The 19642-nt window shown below is 39.8% G+C and overlaps 1 protein-coding gene and 1 pseudogene across 7 annotated transcripts; one reads left to right on the forward strand and one right to left on the reverse strand.

Annotated features, from left to right (window-relative positions):
- Positions 1-2069: 2069 nt before the first annotated feature.
- On the reverse strand, positions 2070-3077 carry LOC118008508 (annotated as a pseudogene).
- Positions 3078-11239: 8162 nt separating this feature from the next.
- Positions 11240-19376, forward strand: ASB8 (ankyrin repeat and SOCS box containing 8). 7 transcript variants are annotated; one of them, XM_035002786.1, is made up of 5 exons: positions 11253-11344; positions 11825-11961; positions 13922-14085; positions 15506-15610; positions 17476-19376. In XM_035002786.1, the coding sequence occupies exons 3-5, from the start codon at positions 13957-13959 to the stop codon at positions 18106-18108; spliced, it is 867 nt and encodes a 288-aa protein (XP_034858677.1). In that variant the 5' UTR covers positions 11253-11344; positions 11825-11961; positions 13922-13956; the 3' UTR covers positions 18109-19376. The 7 variants fall into 7 exon arrangements, with proteins under 7 accessions (XP_034858679.1, XP_034858676.1, XP_034858677.1 ...); XM_035002787.1 differs by having other exon boundaries at positions 13926-14085; XM_035002789.1 differs by lacking the exon at positions 11253-11344 and adding an exon at positions 11689-11705.
- Positions 19377-19642: the final 266 nt, after the last annotated feature.

Consider the following 19642-nt stretch of genomic DNA (forward strand, 5'->3'; position numbering starts at 1 on the left):
TTTTCTAAAGTTTATACATATGGATGGACTTGCTGATCATAGGGTATGCTTATCTTCAGCTCTACTAGAAAATATCAAATTGCTTTCAAAAGTGGTTGTAATAATTTATACTCCACCAACATGCCAAAAGTTCTCATTACTCCATATTCTCTCCCAACACTTGGTATGTCAGACTTCTAATTATTACCTTCTCTCTGATATAATCCCAAGTGCCTAGAACAGTGCCTGGCTCATAGTAAGCATGCATTAAATATTTGTTGAATAAATTCATATTTCTTAATTTCCAAATATGAGAATTTTTGGATTGTCATTTTGTTATTAATAGCTTAAATTCATTGTAGTTGAAGAATACCTCCTGTTCAATATCAACTTTTCAAAATTTGTTGAAATTTGCCTAATAGACAAGTTTTTATTTATAATCATTATATATATATATATAATGAAAGAATATGTTTTGCATTTGTTGGATGCAAGGTTTAGATATATCCATTAGCACAAATTTTTAAATTTATAAGCTGTTTATAAAAATTTTCTATATCAGTGATTTTTCTGCTTATATTACAAGTTACTAACAAGGGGTTATTATAATCTTCTACTATATTTGTGAATTTGTCCTTCTCATAAATTTTTCTTTATATATTCTGATGCTATAAGTGTAATCTAAATTTTTTAATTGTCATAACTTTTAGTGAATTGAATCATCTTTATTATTAGGTGGTTTTCTTCTTCACTACTTATGCTTTGTCTTAAATTTTGACCGACATTAATATAGCTGCACCTGCTTTCTTTTGAATAGGGTGCATGATGTATCCCTCCATTCATCTACTTTCAGCCTGTTTCCTTAAGTTTTAATTATTTCTGGTAGATAGGATATAAGTAGATTTTTGTTTTGTTTTGCTTTTTATCCATTTTGGCAGCCTTTGTCTTTTATCTGGAGCATTTAGTCTAATTACATTTAATATCAATAAAATTAATATTTGGATTTAAACTATATATAGGGCCAGATAATAAATCTTCTAGGCTTTGCAAACCATAAAAGCCTTTTAGGCTGTTGCAACTACTCAACTCTACCAATGGAGCACAAAGCAGCCCTAGCAAATATGTAAATGAGTGTGTAGGGCTGTGTTCCAACTAAACTTTATTTACAGAAACAAGCGGTGGGCCAGATTTGTCCAGTGGGCCATAGTTTACCAATCCTTGCTCTATGTGTAATATGCCTTTTTTACCCGGCTACTTTTAGAAATGTTTTCTTTACCCTTGGTTTGTAGCAGTTTGATTAGGATGTGCCTTGGCATGTTTTCTTTAAGTTTATTCTGCCTAGATTTCATGACTTTCAAATTTGGAAATTTTTTAGCCATCACTTTTTATTTGAATATATTTTTAGTCCCCAACTCCTGAAACTTCAGTTGCATGTGTGTTAAGCTGCTTGATATATTTTGCAGATCACTTTTGTCCTGATCCTTTCTTTTTCAGTCTTTTTTCTCTCTGTACTTCATTTTAAATAGTTCCTATTTCTAGGTTTCCAAGTTCTCTAACCTTTTCTTCTATAGTCTATAATTTGCTATATCTCCTCCTGTGAAAATTAAAAAATTTTTTAAATTTGAAAATCATGATTTTGTTCAATTTTAAACCTTAAAATTTGTGCCACATAATCAAGATATTACTTGACTCACAATAATATTTTACATATTTAAATTCAATAAGTCACAGAATAAAACTATCTACTTAAACAGTATCATTCTCTTTTAATAGAAGTGACTTTATATAAGAGGTTTGACTTCAAACTGTCTTACTATTCCACTCTTTGGCCTCTATTGTCCAGAGACAGGCACATTTAAACTCATTTTTTTTTTTTTAAGATTTTATTTGAAAAAAAAAAGATTTTATTTGAGAGAGAGAGAGAGAGACAAAGCAGGAGTGGGGGGAGGGGCAGAGGGAGGAGAGGGAGAAGCAGACTCCCCACTGAGCAGGGAGCCCAGGGCTGAATCCCAGGACCCTGAGATCATGACCTGAGCCAAAGTCAGACGTTTAACGGACTGAGCCACCCAGGCGCCCCTCAACTCATTTCTTTAATGAATATTTTGCAACAAGTTCCTGAAGTTTTCCATTTTTTTCACACTTGTAGAAATTCTTCCAACTGTAATAAACAATGATACTATTTCTTGTCTGGTTAGATGGAATTCATAAGTGGGCCCACTTTCTGCTATGTTTGCTATCAATTTCTCTGAAGAAAAGGCCTTCGAAGCAGGGCCCAAACCCTGACTCTGAATATTTTCCCACAGTTGACATTTAAACCAACAAATACAATCCATAATTTTTGAAACATTTCTATAATGCAACCTAAAGTCTGCCTTTAGTTAGCTTGCTCCTTTTTCTATTCCAAACAAAAATAATAATTCTTATAAAAATGCAAGAGAAATTATGTAACTTTATGAAGTATTTCCAAGAGTAACTTTGTCTTCTGAATCTTAAACTTCATTTCCACTAAATAGTTGAAAATTTGGGTGCTCAGAGAATGGTAGCACTTTAGATAAAGGCCTTAATTCTTTTAAGTAGAGAAAGTACAAGTTCTTGAAAATCCCATCAAACACACTGGTCAAATTCTATAATGGGCATCCTCATTTCTTTTCCAAACAGGTATACTGTGAGGGCTATCTTGCACTGAGAGGCACATTAATGCTTGCAGGCAATCTGGAGAGTAGTTTTGTACATGGAGACCATCTGTGAAAAATGTTCTCTTCACATTTCCCTCGAACAGAAGCTAAAATATTTAAAGGTTTTTAATTGTGACTTGAAACAGTTGTCTTCATAGATGATGATATCCCCTATCTTCCAAGCATCTGGTCTCTTATAACTGTGTAATGTTCAGAATTAAGGACAATTTACATATTCAGTATCAGGATATTAAATGTCATCAGCTTCACAGAAGTGTTCTGGGGAATCATCAGCCTCAGGCACCGAAGAACGGTCTTCTATGATTCCTCATTTAAAGATTCATCCATAGCTCTACGTCATTCAGCTTGTTCATATTCTTCAGTGAGATTAGTACCTTCTTCAAAATACCTATAGCTTGCAGATTTAATTTAAACACTTGATTTTTAACTTATTTGATTTTACATTTTTATCATTTCTTACACTGAACTTATTTGCTTTATCCTATAAGATACATAAAATGTTTCATGATACCGGTGTTGGTATTAACAATAAAACTACAGAATGAAGTTTAAGATTCTTCGCAGTTTGTTTTGTTATTAGGATAAATCCCACTAGGAAAGGTCAAAGCCCTGCATTCAAAAGTCATGTGAACTGAATCTTTTTTTTTTTTTTTTGGTTGTGTTACCAATCACACGCTTAGGTTTACTTAATTTGTTTTCAATTTAGGGGTTGCTCTTTTTTTCTCTTTTTGATTTAATTTACTTTTTGACTATTTAAAATAATTACATGATTCTAAAGTCAAAACTACAAAAAAAGGTATACTCAGAGGAATCTCTTCCAATCCTACCTGCTGATCCTCGTTTCCCATCCCCACCTCCTATAAATAGCCATTTTTAATTAGTTTCTGGATGATTCTTTAATGTCTAATTTTGTACAAGAAGAAGCTACCACATACACCTTGCCTCACATTATTATGACAATCATTCTATAGCAATGCAAAGAAGTATTCCTATGTCTGTATGACTAGTCCACTATATACTATAATTTATTTAACTATTCAGTTCCTCTCTCTTAATGGCATTCGTGATATTTTGCCACTAAAAATAATGCCACAGTGAATAACCTTGTGCATATATCATTCAAAATTTGTGCAGATGTACTTTTAGGATAGATTCCTAGAAAACACTTATCCCCTACACTTTTAATTGTGAAGGCTTTATAGAATTTTAAATGTCTGGTAAATGTGCTTGCTGGGTTAAAGTGTGACTGCATCCATTTGTAATTTTGCTAGATAGTACTAAATTCCCCTCCTTGAGGGCTATATCATTCTACATATCAGTATGTCTCTTTCACCAGACCTTTGGCAACAGCATGCTCTCAGACTTTTGGATTTTTGCCAACACAGTGAGAAATGCTATCTCAATGTAATATAATTTGCTTCTTCTTTTGTTTTTAATGAGTTGAGTATGTCTTACTACTTTAAGGGCCACTTCCATGAATTTTTAACTATGTTTATGTCTTCTGCTTGTTTTTCCACTGGATTTATCTTTTTATTTCTAGGCTTTCTTTTTATATTAAGGAGACTTTTTTCTATGGTTTAAGTTGCAAATATTTTGTCCAGTGAATCATTTGCCTTTAGCCTTATTTGTGGTATCTGGGTCATGCAGTTTTTAAAAATGTTTATGTAATAGAATTTGTCTTTTATTGATTCTAGATTTCAAGTCACAGAAATGCTTTCCTAACTACTCCCATGGGTGATGTTTATATAGAAATCTACCCATGTTATCTTCTATTATTTTTAGGGTTTCCATTTTTGTCATGTTTAGTTAACTAATCCATGCAGAGTTTATCTTGGTGTGCAGTATAACCTATGAATCCAATTTTACCTATGTCCAAATGGTACCCAGTTGTCTCAGCAACATTTATTACAAAGTCCGTTTCTTCATTGTTTTGCAATATCTTTATCATATATTAAATTACTTTATGTACTGGATTTCTATTATGTTTCATTAGTGTAACTCTCTATTCATGTACCAATTCTACACTTTTAATTGTGAAGGCTTTATAGAATTTTAAATGTCTGGTAAGACTGGCCCCTCCCCATTGCTCTTCTTTTCAGGGTTTTTCCTGGAAAGTCTTACTTAGTTTTTTCCATATGAATTTAAGAATCAATTTATCTAGGGGCACCTGGGTTGTTCAGTTGGTTAAGTATCTGCCTTCCACTCAGGTAATGATCCTGGGGTCCTGGGTCCTGGGATTGAGCCCCGTGTGGAGTCTGCTTTGGGCTCCCTGCTCATTGGGGAGTCTGCCTCTGCCCCTCCCCGCAGCTGGTGCACACTCTCTCTCTCAAATAAAAAAACAAAATTATAAAAAAAAAAGAATCAATTTATCTAACTAAAAAACAAAAAACTTGTTAGAACTTTTACTGAAATTATATTAAATTTACAAATTAAGGTATGTCTTTCATTTGTTCAAGTTTACTTTTGTGTTTTGGGGGAGTATTATAAAGTTTTCCTGTATGTATGAAGCCTACTGACTTCTGTCAATTGCTTTTATATCCTGCTATCTTACTGAATTATCTTTTTATTTTCAGTAGTTTTCCCATTGCTTTGCTTTCATTTTCTAGACACATGATTTTATTTTCTACAATTCTCATACATCTAATTGCTTTCTCTGTATCAGTGCTGTGGCAAATACCTCCAACACCATGTTAGATGTTATAGTAATAGTGTGGACATCCTTGTTTTGTTTCAAACATTAGCAAGAATGCCTCCAGTGTTTTCCCATAAAAATAGTAAGATACTGGCAAGCAAGATGCTTTATGTGTTAGGAAAATACTCTTCTGTTCCTCTTTTGAAAATTATTTTTATTAGGAATACATCTTGAATCTTCTTAGATATTTTTCCAGAATCTATGGAGATAATCACAAGACTTTTCTTCTTATATATAATATTAATAAATATATCAATGTATTTTTAACATTGAACTATCTTTGCATTCCTAAAGCAATTTCTACTTGGTCATGACATATCATGTTGTTTGATTCTATTTGCTAATACTGTATTTGGGATTTTTGCATTGATATTCATGAATGAGATTCATCTATAGCTTTCTCTTTTGTACGATCTTTATCAGATTTTGGTTTCAATGTTATATTTATTTCATTAAAGCTTTTTGAAGTTCTTTTTAAAAAAACCTATTTGAAACCTGTTGGATAATTTTTAGGGAGATTTTTAAGAAATATTCTATCCAGTATTTTAATTGTTTTCAGCAGATGGTTGGTCTAAATAATCTATTCCTTCTTTTTCCTGAAGAAAAAAACTTCCAGCTTTCTTTACCTTATTTACTTCTTCTAATCCTTCAAGACTTTGTTCAGTTATAATCTTTAAAAAGTTTTCTCTGAGACCCCGGGTTACGCTACGTTGTCTCTTTTCTGGGCTTCTACTGGATGGCATTTATTATATAGCTGCATAATACTGAAATAATTCATTAATGTTATCATTATCTTCCATTAGTCAAAAGTTTCTAATGGACAGGAACCCTGTACTGCCTCCACTTTTTAACTTCCAGTGTCTATTGCCAACCACACAGTGCCTGACATTTAGTAGTAGCCTTAATAAATATTTAACAAACTGATCTTTGATCAGATCCCCCAACACACACACACACACACACACACACACACACACACACCCCTGTTTCCTCTCAAGTTCTTATCTTTGTAATTCATCTAGGAGCATACAGTAAAAATCTAAGAGTCGTTGGCAAACAATGAGGGTATACCCCCTCATCTTCAGTTTGTAGTCAGTCACCAAGCCCTATCAATTCTGACCTAAAATATTTCAAATTCACTCACTTCTCTCCCTTTATATGGCCACCACCCTAGTCCAAGTCCCTAACACTTCTTGCCTAGATCACTTAATTGCTATTTTTCCTATCTTAATCTTCACTCTGCTCCTTCCATAATCCACTCATCAGAAAGTCAAAGTGATCCTTTGAAAACACAGATGTGATTATGTCACTTGTATAAAACCTATCAATAGCTTCTTCTTTGGGGATAAAGTTTAGAATCCTTAGTATGTCTACCAAGACTCTGGATGATCTGGAGCATCTGTACCTTTCCAGCCTTAACTTGTGCCCTTTGCTTCCTTATCATTCTGGCCTCATACTCTTCTTTCAACTTCCTAAGCTTTTTCCCTCTCAGAGTCTTTGGATACTCTTGACCATTTGCTGGAGGGCCCACTCCCTACACCTCTGATAGACAGCTTTGATCTGATTATATCCATTCATTTTTCAAATTCATGCTCAGGGCAGTTTTCCTTTACCTCCCAGTCTTGCTGAGGCTCTCCATTGAGTGGTCATATTATCCTCCATACTTTTCCTTTATAGAACTTATCACTACTGTGATTATTTTTGTGATTCTTTACCTAATGTTTATTTCTGACACTTACTATAATTTTCCTGGAGGCAGGGACCATGTTGATCTTATTTTCAGCTGTATCTTCAGCATCTATCATAAGGAACAGCACAGTGATAGTATTTACTGAATGAATGGACGAATGATGAGTGAATGAACAAAGAACTTGTTACTGAATTCTGAGCAAGAAGCTTGAGGAAAATTTCTCTATTTCCCCTCTAGGGGGAGGCCTACTCCTACTAGAAATAGCATGGGCCTCAAGAGAGCACAAAATTCTCAAATTAAGTTAGTAAGCTTCTTAAGTCCCTGAAATTGATTCAGAGAATCCAATCATTCCTTGCTAATAGAACTCTCCAGATCAGTCTAGACCACCCAGTGGTACCAGACAAGTGAGCATTTGCTCTGTTAATTTCCCTTCCTTGAACAATCTTGAAATCCCTCCTGCTAGAGTTTGTCTATTCCAGTTTGCTAGGTGATTTAGCTGTAACTGCCCACATTCTTGGAAAAATAGTATCTATGTATATGTAATTTAAATATTATCATTAACATTGTTATTTCTCTTTTTACTGCATCCCCCCCAAATCCTTCAGGCATTCTTTCTCTACAAAGTCTCAAAATGTTTTAAAATGATTCTAATTGTGGAAAATATTGGTAACCTATGAGGCAAAAAAATAATAAAATATTGATTAAAAGCTAATTTTCAAAAAGTAGCAATTCATAGATTTCCCTGAGCCTTGGGGAAAGTTAAAAGGAAAAATAAAAAGAATACAGTTTAAATATTGGGAGCATGTCTGCTTCTGAGCAGTTTCTGAAAGAAGTCCTTGCTTAATCCTGTTGACACATCTTGGGAGACTACCCCTGCTGCACACTAATACTGTTCTTTTCTCTGCTGAACTACTTTTTCTAGGACAAAGTTTAAGTGTAAAAAAAGTTTCACAAGGCTTGTATTTCTTTGAACTTTTTTTCTTTTCCTTTGCTCTATTTCCAAAGCTCCTTTTCAAATTTTCTTTTAAATGTAACTTCTGACTTCTTTTTCAAGGTCAAGGACCAGTACATAGAGGCATTCCACTATTCCTGTCTTTGGAATTTCAGTTCACTTTAGTTCTCTCTCTCGATAAGAGAATATGTTTCTCCATCACTGTCTGCCCTGCAATGTGAGCACAGAGCCTGGAACAAAGTAGGTGCCAGTAAATGTTTGATAAATGTAAGAATGAATAGATCTGAAACCTCCTTTGATTGTGAAGTAGATTTTTCAGACACTATGAAATAATCCGTATAGATGGCCTATGCGAGTCTCTTTGGGACACTAATCATTCTATATTTATAAGATATTGGGAGTCTCCCAGAATTTATCCACCCTAACATTTACCAATCAAGAACTTTTGAGGAAATAGACAACCCAGGGAAAAATTCATAGTTTTTCAAGGAAGAAATGGATAGACATGAGATAGCTCAAGTTTTTAGAAAATGTGTAGGATGTCAAATCAAAACTTCTCAGAAAAAAATTCCGCCCAAACTGTGGGAACTGTGGATATTATCTGAATAGTCTATTCAGAAACCCTAACGCTGTACAAAACAACAAAGAAAAAAATAGATTTAAAACATTTGGCAAACTGTTAATATGTTAACATATGGATGATGGATAGAAGGAGTTCATCGTACTATTCTCTCTAGTTTTTTCAGTATGCTTGAACATTTATGTAACACAAATAACATTTAAAAATTGAAGCTTGGAATCGGCACTGTCTTTACCCTGCTTTAGAAAGGGAGCACCAGAAGAAGCAAAAATGAAATGGGAACTATGTAGACTTTGGCATCTCATAATTAAGCCTTCACAGGTCCCATTAATATAGTAGTATTATGATAGCCATAAAGCTATTCTTATCTGATGAGAGAGTAAAAATTTTGGAAGCAGGAATTTTTGCTTAGGAATTAAATAGATTCAGAATTATAGAAATGTAGAAATATCATAAAAATAGAAAGATATTCAGAGATCATTTCAGCCAATGCTCTCACTTGACAAATGAGAAAACTGATGCCCAAAGAAATGGGATGAAGTAACTATCAATCTCAGAGCCAGGACTTCTATACTTCTGTACTCTGGTTTCTCTTTCCACCTGGGTGCCATCTGACATTGAACAAAAGCTGCCAAGGCAGGGAAACTCAGGTGCACTATTTTCATTTGCTGCATCCTTTGACCCTATCATTTCTGCTGTGTACACGTGGGGACCTCCTTCTTTTGTGCAGTGGATATTCCAAGACCGAGTGGTAGACTCAGAGCTAGACTTAATAAAATGAAGGCCAGAGAGGCAGTCACCAACCCCTCAATAGGTCAGTTGTCTGAAGCTTGTGCTCTACTTAGAGGAAGCTATGGGTGGTGCCAAGTAGAGCATCATCTTACTGGGTCTAGAGAGAGGGAGACCTAGCACACCTTGGCCCAGTGCATCATGCAGTGGACTTTATTACACATCTGCCTCTCACCTCATTAATTCCCCAGCCAAGTAGGATTCCAGGGAATTCCAGGGAGAATATACCATTGGGGTATTAACGTGAGTCACACAGTTCTAGACACAGGGGTGGGAGTTTGAGAGGTACTGACTGAAACAAGGTTAGGTCTGACAAGACACGTAGTGGCTTGATTTATCTATGATCTTCCCTTCTGGTGGCCAGGAAGGACTTGGGTTCACAGGATGAACTTCCCCATTTTGGATCAGCACACAGCTATCTCTTGCCCTTGTGTTTGAAGGTTTAACATTCTCTAGAGCCCTAGAGAATAATATAGATTTCTGGTTTAGAAGCAATGGGCACAGAATCAAACTGTTTCCATTCACTGAATTTGATCAAATGCCTTAGGGTAGCTTGGGGGGAGGGGAGGAAGGGTCTAGCCTCCACATGTCATTCGGATTCCTTCAACCTTTCCTAAGTAAATCTATGAATTAAAAGCAATGTAGTTAATACGTAGCTACAGCCTCAAGTCAACTCCCCGGACTCCATCCCAATCAGAGGGCTGTCCCTAAGCCCTTCTTCCATAGAGCTGCCAATGACCAAAGCAGCCTTTAATTCAGAGTGTGGAATTGGTGGCTTATAGACTGAATGTTGCCTGCTTTCAAAATGATTCTTTTTCTTTTTTTTAATGTTGCCAATATTTGCAACTGGGGAGGATTCACTTTTCTGAAAATCTGGATTTCAGCTTCTTTTGAAAAACTGGACAGTCTCACCATAGCAGAGTGGCGGAGGTGGGGGACACATTCCTGCATGGCAAAAATCTTTTGAGTTTGGAACTCAGAGGCTCACTCTTCAGACAAGGCATGAGCTTTTCCAGTTCATCATCCCCTTGGGGATGTTCATGAACTGTCTGGGCCCTGCTTTCCTCTAAAACTCATTCGATTGTGTCGCTTAGAACGCGCTTTGGGGAGCTTGTGCCGGGGCGTTTTTTGTTAAACAGGCTGCCGGGTAGATCTCGGCACTGAAAGTCGTCCCGGGTGGGCTGCTTCACCCTTCACCTGCCCACTACGTGCTGCGGGCTTCGAATGTTTACGCTTTGCATGGAAAGTACATCACTGACAGGTGTCAGCCTCTCCCGGGTGGGAAGGGTTCTGTAAGCATGTACGTCTTTTTCAGTCTTCAACATTTGGGCTCCTACACCTCTTGGGTGGTTATCTTCGGTATAGTTCCCTTTGAGGGAGGGTGGACAGTATCCAGGAGGGTTCAGAAAAGCATATATGCGTTCCAATATTACGAATAATGATGGAAGTCTCTTTTATTTTCCCCAAACACTTCTTACTAACAGTTTCGTCTCCTACGCAACTGATCAAGTGTAGCGAGTTTAGAAATCTCGAAATGAGGTGCTCGGGCCCTACCTCAGTTAGAGACAGTGGGAGGCAGCGGAGGGCACGGAAGGACCCACTACAGGTCTGGTCCGTACTGGCGCGGCCCCACAGGGTCGGCCCAAGAGCCGGGGCCGGTGAGCTTTCTGCCTACCGCGGCGGCCCCCAGTTGCCGGGCTGCGGCCCAGAGCGCTACATTGCGCCTGCGCGCAAAGCCTCTGGCGGGCAAACGAAGTAATCTGTTAACTATACCTGGGTAGGACGGAGGCTGCCTCACGAGTCTGCGCAGGCGCACCCCGCCTGCAGCCATTGGCCGGTGCGCCGGCACCCATGCCAGTCACCCTTCACATCCTGTAAACAGAGGGGCCCGCTGGAGACAACAACTTCTGCTTCCGGGTCACACCTTGACAGCGGCTTTCACCACCCAGCTCAGCCCCGCGGTTTGGTGAGTGCGTACCTCGCTGCGGGAGTGCCTGCGGCCAGGTTCCTTAACCCGTGGCACTACGCCCAGTAGCTCTTTCTACATTCCCAGCTCGGGTTTCGTTAGTCCTCGAGGCAGAGACAGGGTTCCCGGCCTTGGGGGAATCAGGGCGGGGGTTGGTTAGCCTCCGGGGCTCCGCCGGCGTAGATTGCGCGACCTGCTTTCACCCCCCGCTCTGGGAGACCTGCCGGCATTGCTGCGATCTTTGCGGATCCCTTGCGGAAAGTGACACCACACGTCCTCGCATTTCGTGCCCTTGCCCTTCGGCTCTTTGGCTCGGCAAGACGCAGCTGCCGCGAGCCGCCCCCACCCCTCGCCCCAGCAGGTGTGGTGGGGTTGGGGGCGCCTCTGGCTGGGCTGACGGTCTGCCCTGCCTGGGCGGAAGCCAAGGCCTCACTAGCACCAAAGGTGTTGAATGTCGCCTCTCTCCCACTTTGCTTCTAGCATCGCAATAGAAAACCCTTTGGTGTTTTCTCTGGATCCGAAGTTAAAGAAAACCGGGGGAGAGAGGGCTTTCAGTTCCAGCAGAGGAAAGAGGCCACGTGGGGTCAAACGGCGCACGGGCTGCTGTCTGGAGATAGGTCAAGCTTATGTTTCCTTGACCCATCCCCACAGTGCATGTTGTCAGTATGCCCCCGAAGTTTCACTCTTCACCAGGAGCTTCGATGCAACAGCAGAGAACCATTGGTCATGTCCTGAGTTAGGAGTTCTTAGCCTGGAGTCCCAAGAGTGCCCTGAAAATGATTGCAGGGTTTAGTTTCTGCAGATTATCGTAGCCCAGAAACGGTTAACAGAACCAGAACCAGTTCAGTCTAAGCCTTCCACTTTAGATGTTCTGTCTTCTGCCCCCATTCTTGCAATCTCTGATTCAAATGCACCTCTGCTTTTTTCTCCTTTTCCCTTACAACAAAGAAGTATAAGATACAGACCCTTGTCCCTTCATTTAGTGGCTGTTGGATTAAAACATATGCCAAGTCTAAACTATCTGGAAATTTTCAGAGAGACATATAAACAAGTGTGTAAGCTTATTCATTCATAATAACGTAGGGGAGAAGAATGCCCAATATGCATCATTGATACCTATGAATTGAACATTGTTAACCTGCATTCTATTAATTAATACTGTATATAGTTTAAACAGATTAATGGCTACTGATTAGCAAAATAGAAACTATTCAAATTTATAGTATATTACATAATGCATAAGGGGATACTCCATTACGAAAAGCAAAAATTATGTAGTGTGAAATGACCGAAATAATTTTAGGTTTTTTACCCTAGTAGTCCTCATATGCATAACATATTTAATTATGCAAGTTGTGAACTTTTTAGGATTTAAAGTAATAATCTTTACATTAATTCAACAAATATTTATTGAGAACCTGCCATGTGCCAGGAACTATTGAAAATAACACTGTATTTACTGCCAAGGAACTTACAGTTCAATAAGAACACATATTCCTAGAGAGCTGATACTGCATACTATATATTCTCTACAGTTTTTGATATATGCTTTTTCATGGAAATGCTCCACCTTGTTTGCTATAATTTTAAATGTTCCCCAACTAGTATATGGCTCTTATACAGCCAAAACTTTTATCAGTTAAATTTAAGTATATTGCATTATTTTCTTCCATGCTAGAACTCTCGGTCCAATGAACATCTATTTGCCCAAGTCCATTTCTCAGTTGTCATGAACGGCCAGTTATTAAAATCTTTAATTCATTTTGCACTCTTAAATCTCATTTTCCTACAACCACAAGCATATGTCATTGGTATGAACTTTGCAGTTTTTTCTAATTTTATATACATGACTAATGATACTTTTGAGATTTTTATTTTAAAATATGACCTCAGATATTTCCCATTTTTTTCTTTACTGAAGACATTTTAATCTGATGCCTCGTCATTGTTAACATAGATGTATTTCCTCCATAGCCTTTTCCCTCTCTTCACACAGGTATCGATCACTTGTATAGCCTTTAGTCAATCAACCAGTATTTATTAAATACCTACTTTTTGTGAGATTCTGTGGCTGGTCTTACATGAACAAAAACATAGAAGACAGGGACCTTGCCTTCTAATTGATTATAATTTAGAGGAGAAACTATGAATATAAATATACTGCAGGGCCAAATACAACAAGTAAGCTAAAGGTGATGGTGATAGTGAAGACCACAGAATCCAGAGGTGGGAAAGAATATTTCGTGGCATCTTCAGACTTCTAAAAAAATCCCCTTGCTTGCCTAGTCTTGTTTGTAAACTACACAGAGCTCCATGAGGGTCTTGGGCCTCTTGGGGAAATCTTGTTCCAGACTAGTTCAGAATGTAGAATTGAGGTGCCGAGGGTCAGAGCATTTTCATCTGGGTTTACCCAGCTCCCTAAGCAGCTATTACAATCTATGTATGATTCAGAAAAAATATTAATCATTGATCTCTTTGAAATCCACTTTTACTATTGGGAAGGCCTCAGAGAACTCCTAATCCTAGGGACAGGTGTGCTCAGTGATATTGTGTATGCCTAAAACTTCTTTGTTTCAGGCAGTTTGGAGCATGTGAACATACTCTGAGCCTTGATGAGTTCCAGTATGTGGTATATTATGCAGAGCATTCAGAGCAAATACTCCCTCTCAGAGCGCTTAATCCGAACAATCGCTGCCATTCGTTCCTTCCCACATGATAATGTAGAGGACCTCATCAGAGGGGTGAGTGTGCTGGATTGACGGAGAGTCCTGTGGGAGGTGAAGCGGGAAAGTTCCTGGGGAATCGTAATAGATGACAGATTTGTATCATTGACTCGGCACAAGATCACAAGGAGTTTTTACAGTCCTCTTACATGCATTAGCTTGACTATGAAAATACATTTTCCTTGTGTTTTGCTTCTCTTTCCTTCTCCCTTTCACTTTGTGCATCCGATATTTTCTTCAGGAAATGTGTTCTACCTAACCCTAGTCTCACATTCTTTGTAAAATCTCTGTCTGGATATGGTACATATGGGATCCAGCAAGCTCAAAGTCTTCTACACATGTTTTACTAAGGGAGGAAGGAGATGAGCAAAGCAGAAGTGGTTTTCAAATCCTTGTGGTTTATAATAATTACATGGAGAGATATCACTTGCCGTCTATCTTGACAACAGCCCCTAAAGTGCATGGTAATTTTTGACTTAAGAAAACATCTTAACACGTCTAACCACTGCTATTCAGCAATTGTTATATGACTAGTGTCCTAGATGGTCTTTGGTCTTTGCTATCTTTTTCTAAATGTTACTCCTGTTGAAGAGAAGTTACAGGGTAATTTTTTGATCCCTAGAAAATGCATCCAGATGCTTACTTTTGTACGTTCTTTTCAACAACTGTGGAATCCTTATTTACTGCCTGGAGCTCTATAGCTGCTTCGAAGTTGGGTGCAGCTTTGAGAAGAAATAGTCCTACAGCGTTAGCTTGTTCTCAGCAAAAGCGGTACCAGAGGATTCAGCAGTAGGAAGTTTGTCACGTTCTAATTCTAGCTCTGCTGCTGAGTCATTCAGCAACTTTGGTCGGCCTGTAGGATCCCCATCTCCTTTCATCAGATTTGAAACAGAAGTACCAGCAGGGTCTAGGTAGCAGAGAATGCCGATGCTAAGAGGCTACTTTGAAGATGTTTATAAACAAAAAGATAACATTAAGATGACCTTACTATTAATGATGGTCATCTGTTGAATGCCAGAAAGAGCATGCCAGTTCTCCTGGTTTCAGTCTGACAGACTCACTTTCCTGACTTTTTCAGAGCCTGGTGGCCGTAGAAGGTGGATTGCTTTTCCAGCTTTCCTGCCTGATGCTAAGTTTCCCACTGCTTTTACACATGAGGTCATGTCCTCAGTGATGTCCAGATGACCATCTGGCAAGTTACCTTGTGGAAAAACATAATAATTCAGTCTAAGGAATCGATAGTTCCTTTCCTTCATCTTCAGTGTATTCTCTTGGTTTGGATATTATTTAACAAACAGGACTGGAAACCGGGACCAGTCGTATGTTTAGAGTGCGGTCAGAGCTAGAGCCCTCCTCCCCGCCGGACTCCATTCTGACTCTCATCCTGCGCAGTGAGCCAGAGCCGAGCACGCTGACCGGAGTTTCCTTCCGCCCGCAGGGAGCAGATGTGAACTGTACCCATGGCACCCTGAAGCCCCTGCACTGTGCGTGCATGGTGTCAGATGCTGACTGTGTAGAGTTACTCCTGGAAAAGGGAGCGCAGGTAAAACTTTTTAACACTGTCACGTGACGGACCCACTGAAGCTTGAGCTTCGCATTTCCTTAACATTTCTGTCTTTTCTCCCATCTCTTCCCACCTTCTAGCCCGTGGTAACATTGGCATGGCCAATATTAAAGCAAAATGTAATGGTAAATACATACAGTGATCCAAAGGATTTCATTCCTTTGCCTTTCTTTCTTAAGTTGTCCGTGGCTCCAGGAAGAGGGAGTTTTATTTCCCCTTTCTCTCCCAGCCTTCCTCCTGGGCTTGTTTACCTTTCCATTCAGCCCTCTCATTGCCCATTGACTGTGCAGGTGCTCTAAGTACAGAGGCCCCTGGAGTGATGAAATGGAAACCATTGACAACCCGCTACCGGACATGCACTTCTAATACCACCGTTACTGGGAGATAGATCTCATTAGGTAATCCATTCCTCAGAAGTAGCTACTGGGGCTATTTCTGCCCACTCATTATTATCCATTTATCGTGTCTTGTTCCTATCTTCTTTTTAATGTATCTTAAGAAACATAGATTAATTTATATTGGCATTAGCAGGAAGCAGCATAGTGTAGTGAATGATTAAAAGAGTGGACTCTGGAGCCCGACTTCATGGATTTGAATCCCAGCTCTGTCACTTCCAGCTCTTGTGACTTTGAACAAGTTACTTAATTTTTCTTTGCCTCAGTTTCCCTACCTATAGAATGGAGATGATAATGGTATCTTCTTCATAAGGTTGTCAAGTATTTAGTTTTACACTGGCATGTAGTAATTGCTAAGTCATTGCTTGTTAAATAAATAAATAAGCAGTTTTGACTCTTTGTAAGCAATCTGGAAGTTGCAGATGCTGAGGCGCTAAGTGGAATCAGACATGCCGTGAAGCTGGTGTGCAGGCCCCAAACACATTGGTCAGTAAGCCCAAGGTGCCAGCCCCCAGCACCATCGTCTCCACACGGCCATGCTGTTCACGGCCATGCTGTCCTCTACTTGTCATTATCTTTTCCATCACTCTTGGGAGGGACCCTGAAATGAAAGCCAGTGATTAATATCAATGACGAAAATACCCTGGGGGAAAAAAGTCTTTAGCTAAATAGAAAGTTGAACTCAGTTAAATATTCCAGGGTATTTTTATGGCATTTTGAGGGGAAGATAATATGCTAGATATAATTTGGGTTTTGAAGTCTTTGCAGCCTTCAGAAATGATAAGTAATGTTGATTTTCAGTAAGTCAGCTGCTTTTCCAGCATTGGAAGATCTGTGATCTTCCCTTTACATGGCTTTTATCAAGGTCCTCTTGTGACTGCACGGCGTCTATTTGCAAGGGCGCTGATTGGAGTCAGAATTTGAGCCTCTCTGTACGGCTAAAGAACACAGCAAAACTACATGGGCAGAGTTTGGCCTCATTTTTCAGTCTGGTTGCCATTAGCCACAGGACAGAGTGAGTTGGGATAAGTAAAATAATCCAGAACCTTTACTCTGGCTAATATATTCAAGCTAACTTTCCAATAAATATCTTCCAGAGTAGTTACGAGGATTTAGACTTCATCTTCTCTTTTTTTACCCCTTCCCCCATGGTAGAGATCCTAGTGAATCATAAACAAGAACATAGCAAAAACCCAAATAAAGCAGGCCAACTAATCAATGCACAGAATAGAGTGCCGATCGTATTGAGGCCGTTCTCTTCCTATTTGCCCCTAAGCTCCTGTCATACCTCCTCTTGATCACCAAGACTCGCTGGGAATTGTTTGTTGACTCTTATATTCAGAACATGACATAGCAAAGGTCTTGGATAAACACACGCAAGCTGCTTTTGCCCACCCATCTTCCTCTCGGTAGTCTAGCTACGGTAATATAGTTCCTCCGTCTTTACAGGTGAATGCCCTGGATGGTTACAACCGAACAGCCCTCCACTATGCAGCTGAGAAAGATGAGGCTTGTGTGGAGGTCCTCTTGGAGTATGGTGCAAACCCCAATGCACTGGATGGCAACCGAGACACCCCACTTCACTGGGCAGCCTTTAAGAACAATGCCGAGTGTGTGCGGGCCCTCCTAGAGAGTGGGGCCTCTGTCAACGCCCTGGATTATAACAATGATACCCCGCTCAGCTGGGCCGCCATGAAGGGAAACCTTGAGAGCGTCAGCATCCTTCTTGATTATGGTGCAGAGGTCAGAGTCATCAACCTAAAAGGCCAGACGCCCATCTCCCGCCTGGTAGCTCTGCTAGTCAGGGGACTTGGAACAGAGAAAGAAGACTCTTGCTTTGAGCTCCTGCACAGAGCTGTTGGACACTTTGAATTAAGGAAGAATGGCACCATGCCACGAGAAGTGGCCAGAGACCAGCAGCTATGTGAAAAACTGACTGTCCTGTGCTCAGCCCCAGGAACTCTAAAAACACTCTCTCGCTATGCTGTGCGTCGGAGTTTGGGACTCCAGTACCTCCCAGATGCGGTGAAGGGCCTTCCACTGCCAGCTTCCCTGAAGGAATACCTGTTACTTGTGGAATAGGCTGCAGGAGCCGTTTGCACCCTCACACAGGCAACTCCGGGGGGAGGTTTTTCCCTGCAGTCCTCTCTTTGTCTTGGAAAACAGGAAAAGCAGTTGTTCCTGTTGCGTGGTTTGTATTTAGAGACAACGTGTCCCAACGGTAACCTCCACACCATCTCCCCTCCCCAAACCAAGCAACCAAACAAAAAAAAAATCCCTCACTTTTGTTTTCTGTTTCTTGCTTACTTGGCTTTTTATATTGCACCCTGCAAAAGAAGAGGTCTCCCCCTACCCTCCCCTTTAGGGAAAAAGTCAACAATGCAACAAAATTCTCTAGGAAAATGAAGAGTATTTAAAGAGTGTGTGTTTAGTTTTCCTTTGGGAACGTGATTAACATTTCAGAAGAATCCCTCTAGAAGCATTGTAACTGGTCAGTGAAGAAGTTTAAGAAAATTCCAGCTAACAGATGTGGCCCAAAGATGAAGATACTACAACCTCCAATGGTGTGCAGATGCACAGTTGGGCTGGAAGATACGGATGATGCCCTAGCGTGCCCCATCACGGAGTGTGCAGAAGGGACTGGCCCCCTCTCACCATCAGAGCAAACAGCAGCCTTTGCCTCTTTTCCATGGGTGTGCCTGAGGGTTACAGTAGTTCAGCAATGCTGTTTCAGAAATAACATTGTCTTGCTGCTTTCCACGTAGTAGAAGAGAGAGCAGGTTCTGAGCAGTCCTAAGAACTCAGATGTCCTAAGAACTTTTCTCCTAATGCAGGTCTTTCTCCTTGTGAAAGCCAGTTTGCTCCAACGGGCTTAGCAGGTGTTTGTACACCTTAGGTGAAGGTGTTTACTCCAGCAGGGGACGAGATGGGCTGGGCTCCCTTTTCCCACGGGTCTTCATTTCCCCATAGGCAGCTCACTCTGCTGAGAGTTGGGAGTTATTTTCCTTTCAGTTGTTTTGGAAACTTTGCTTTTTACTGATCTATACAAGACACTGGGGAGTGCAGGGTGCGGGGGAAGAGCATTATAAGAGCTTCTTTTGAGATGGCCCACCTACTCAAAAAAGAACTGCTTTAGTGAACCATACTTAGTCAACAATACTCTTTCTTTTCATGTTCCTAAACTAGAGCAAGTTGTTATTGATCTTGGATGACCCAGATGCAAATTTGAAAACTTTTTTTTTTTTTAACCGATTGGGAACCACAAATAAAAATGACTGGACTCTGCTGACACAGCTGATTTCAAAAACAGTGTCTGCTTTTGCCCTTTTGCTGTTGGTGGTTTTTTTTTGCTCACTTGAAAAAAAAGAAATAAACACTTCTAAAAGCGAGTTTGGCAATTTCTACTGTTCCTACTTTTCTCCACATCATCATTAAATCCCTGGGAGCCCTATTGGCCATAACTCTGAAATGGGGCTGTCACTACCCTCCTACTAAGCTGGTTTGAGGATGCAGTGCTAACAGTGCTTGCTATTTACTGTTAAGTTCTCTTCCCCGTAAAGAACTGCACAGAGAGCATTTGGCTGCTTTAATTCTGGACTCCGACAAGCCTTCTCAG

Source organism: Mirounga leonina, unplaced genomic scaffold, assembly GCF_011800145.1.
Source record: "Mirounga leonina isolate KUSES-001 unplaced genomic scaffold, KU_Mleo_1.0 Mir_126, whole genome shotgun sequence".
In the NCBI taxonomy this organism is placed as follows: domain Eukaryota; kingdom Metazoa; phylum Chordata; class Mammalia; order Carnivora; family Phocidae; genus Mirounga; species Mirounga leonina.

Coding starts and splice junctions, on each gene's coding strand:
- ASB8 (XM_035002788.1), top strand. CDS start 13,957: ATGAGTTCCAGTATGTGGTATATTATGCAGAGCATTCAGAGCAAATAC. Junction 14,086..15,505: donor TAGAGGACCTCATCAGAGGG/GTGAGTGTGCTG, acceptor TTCCGCCCGCAG/GGAGCAGATGTGAACTGTAC. Junction 15,611..17,475: donor TCCTGGAAAAGGGAGCGCAG/GTAAAACTTTTT, acceptor CCGTCTTTACAG/GTGAATGCCCTGGATGGTTA.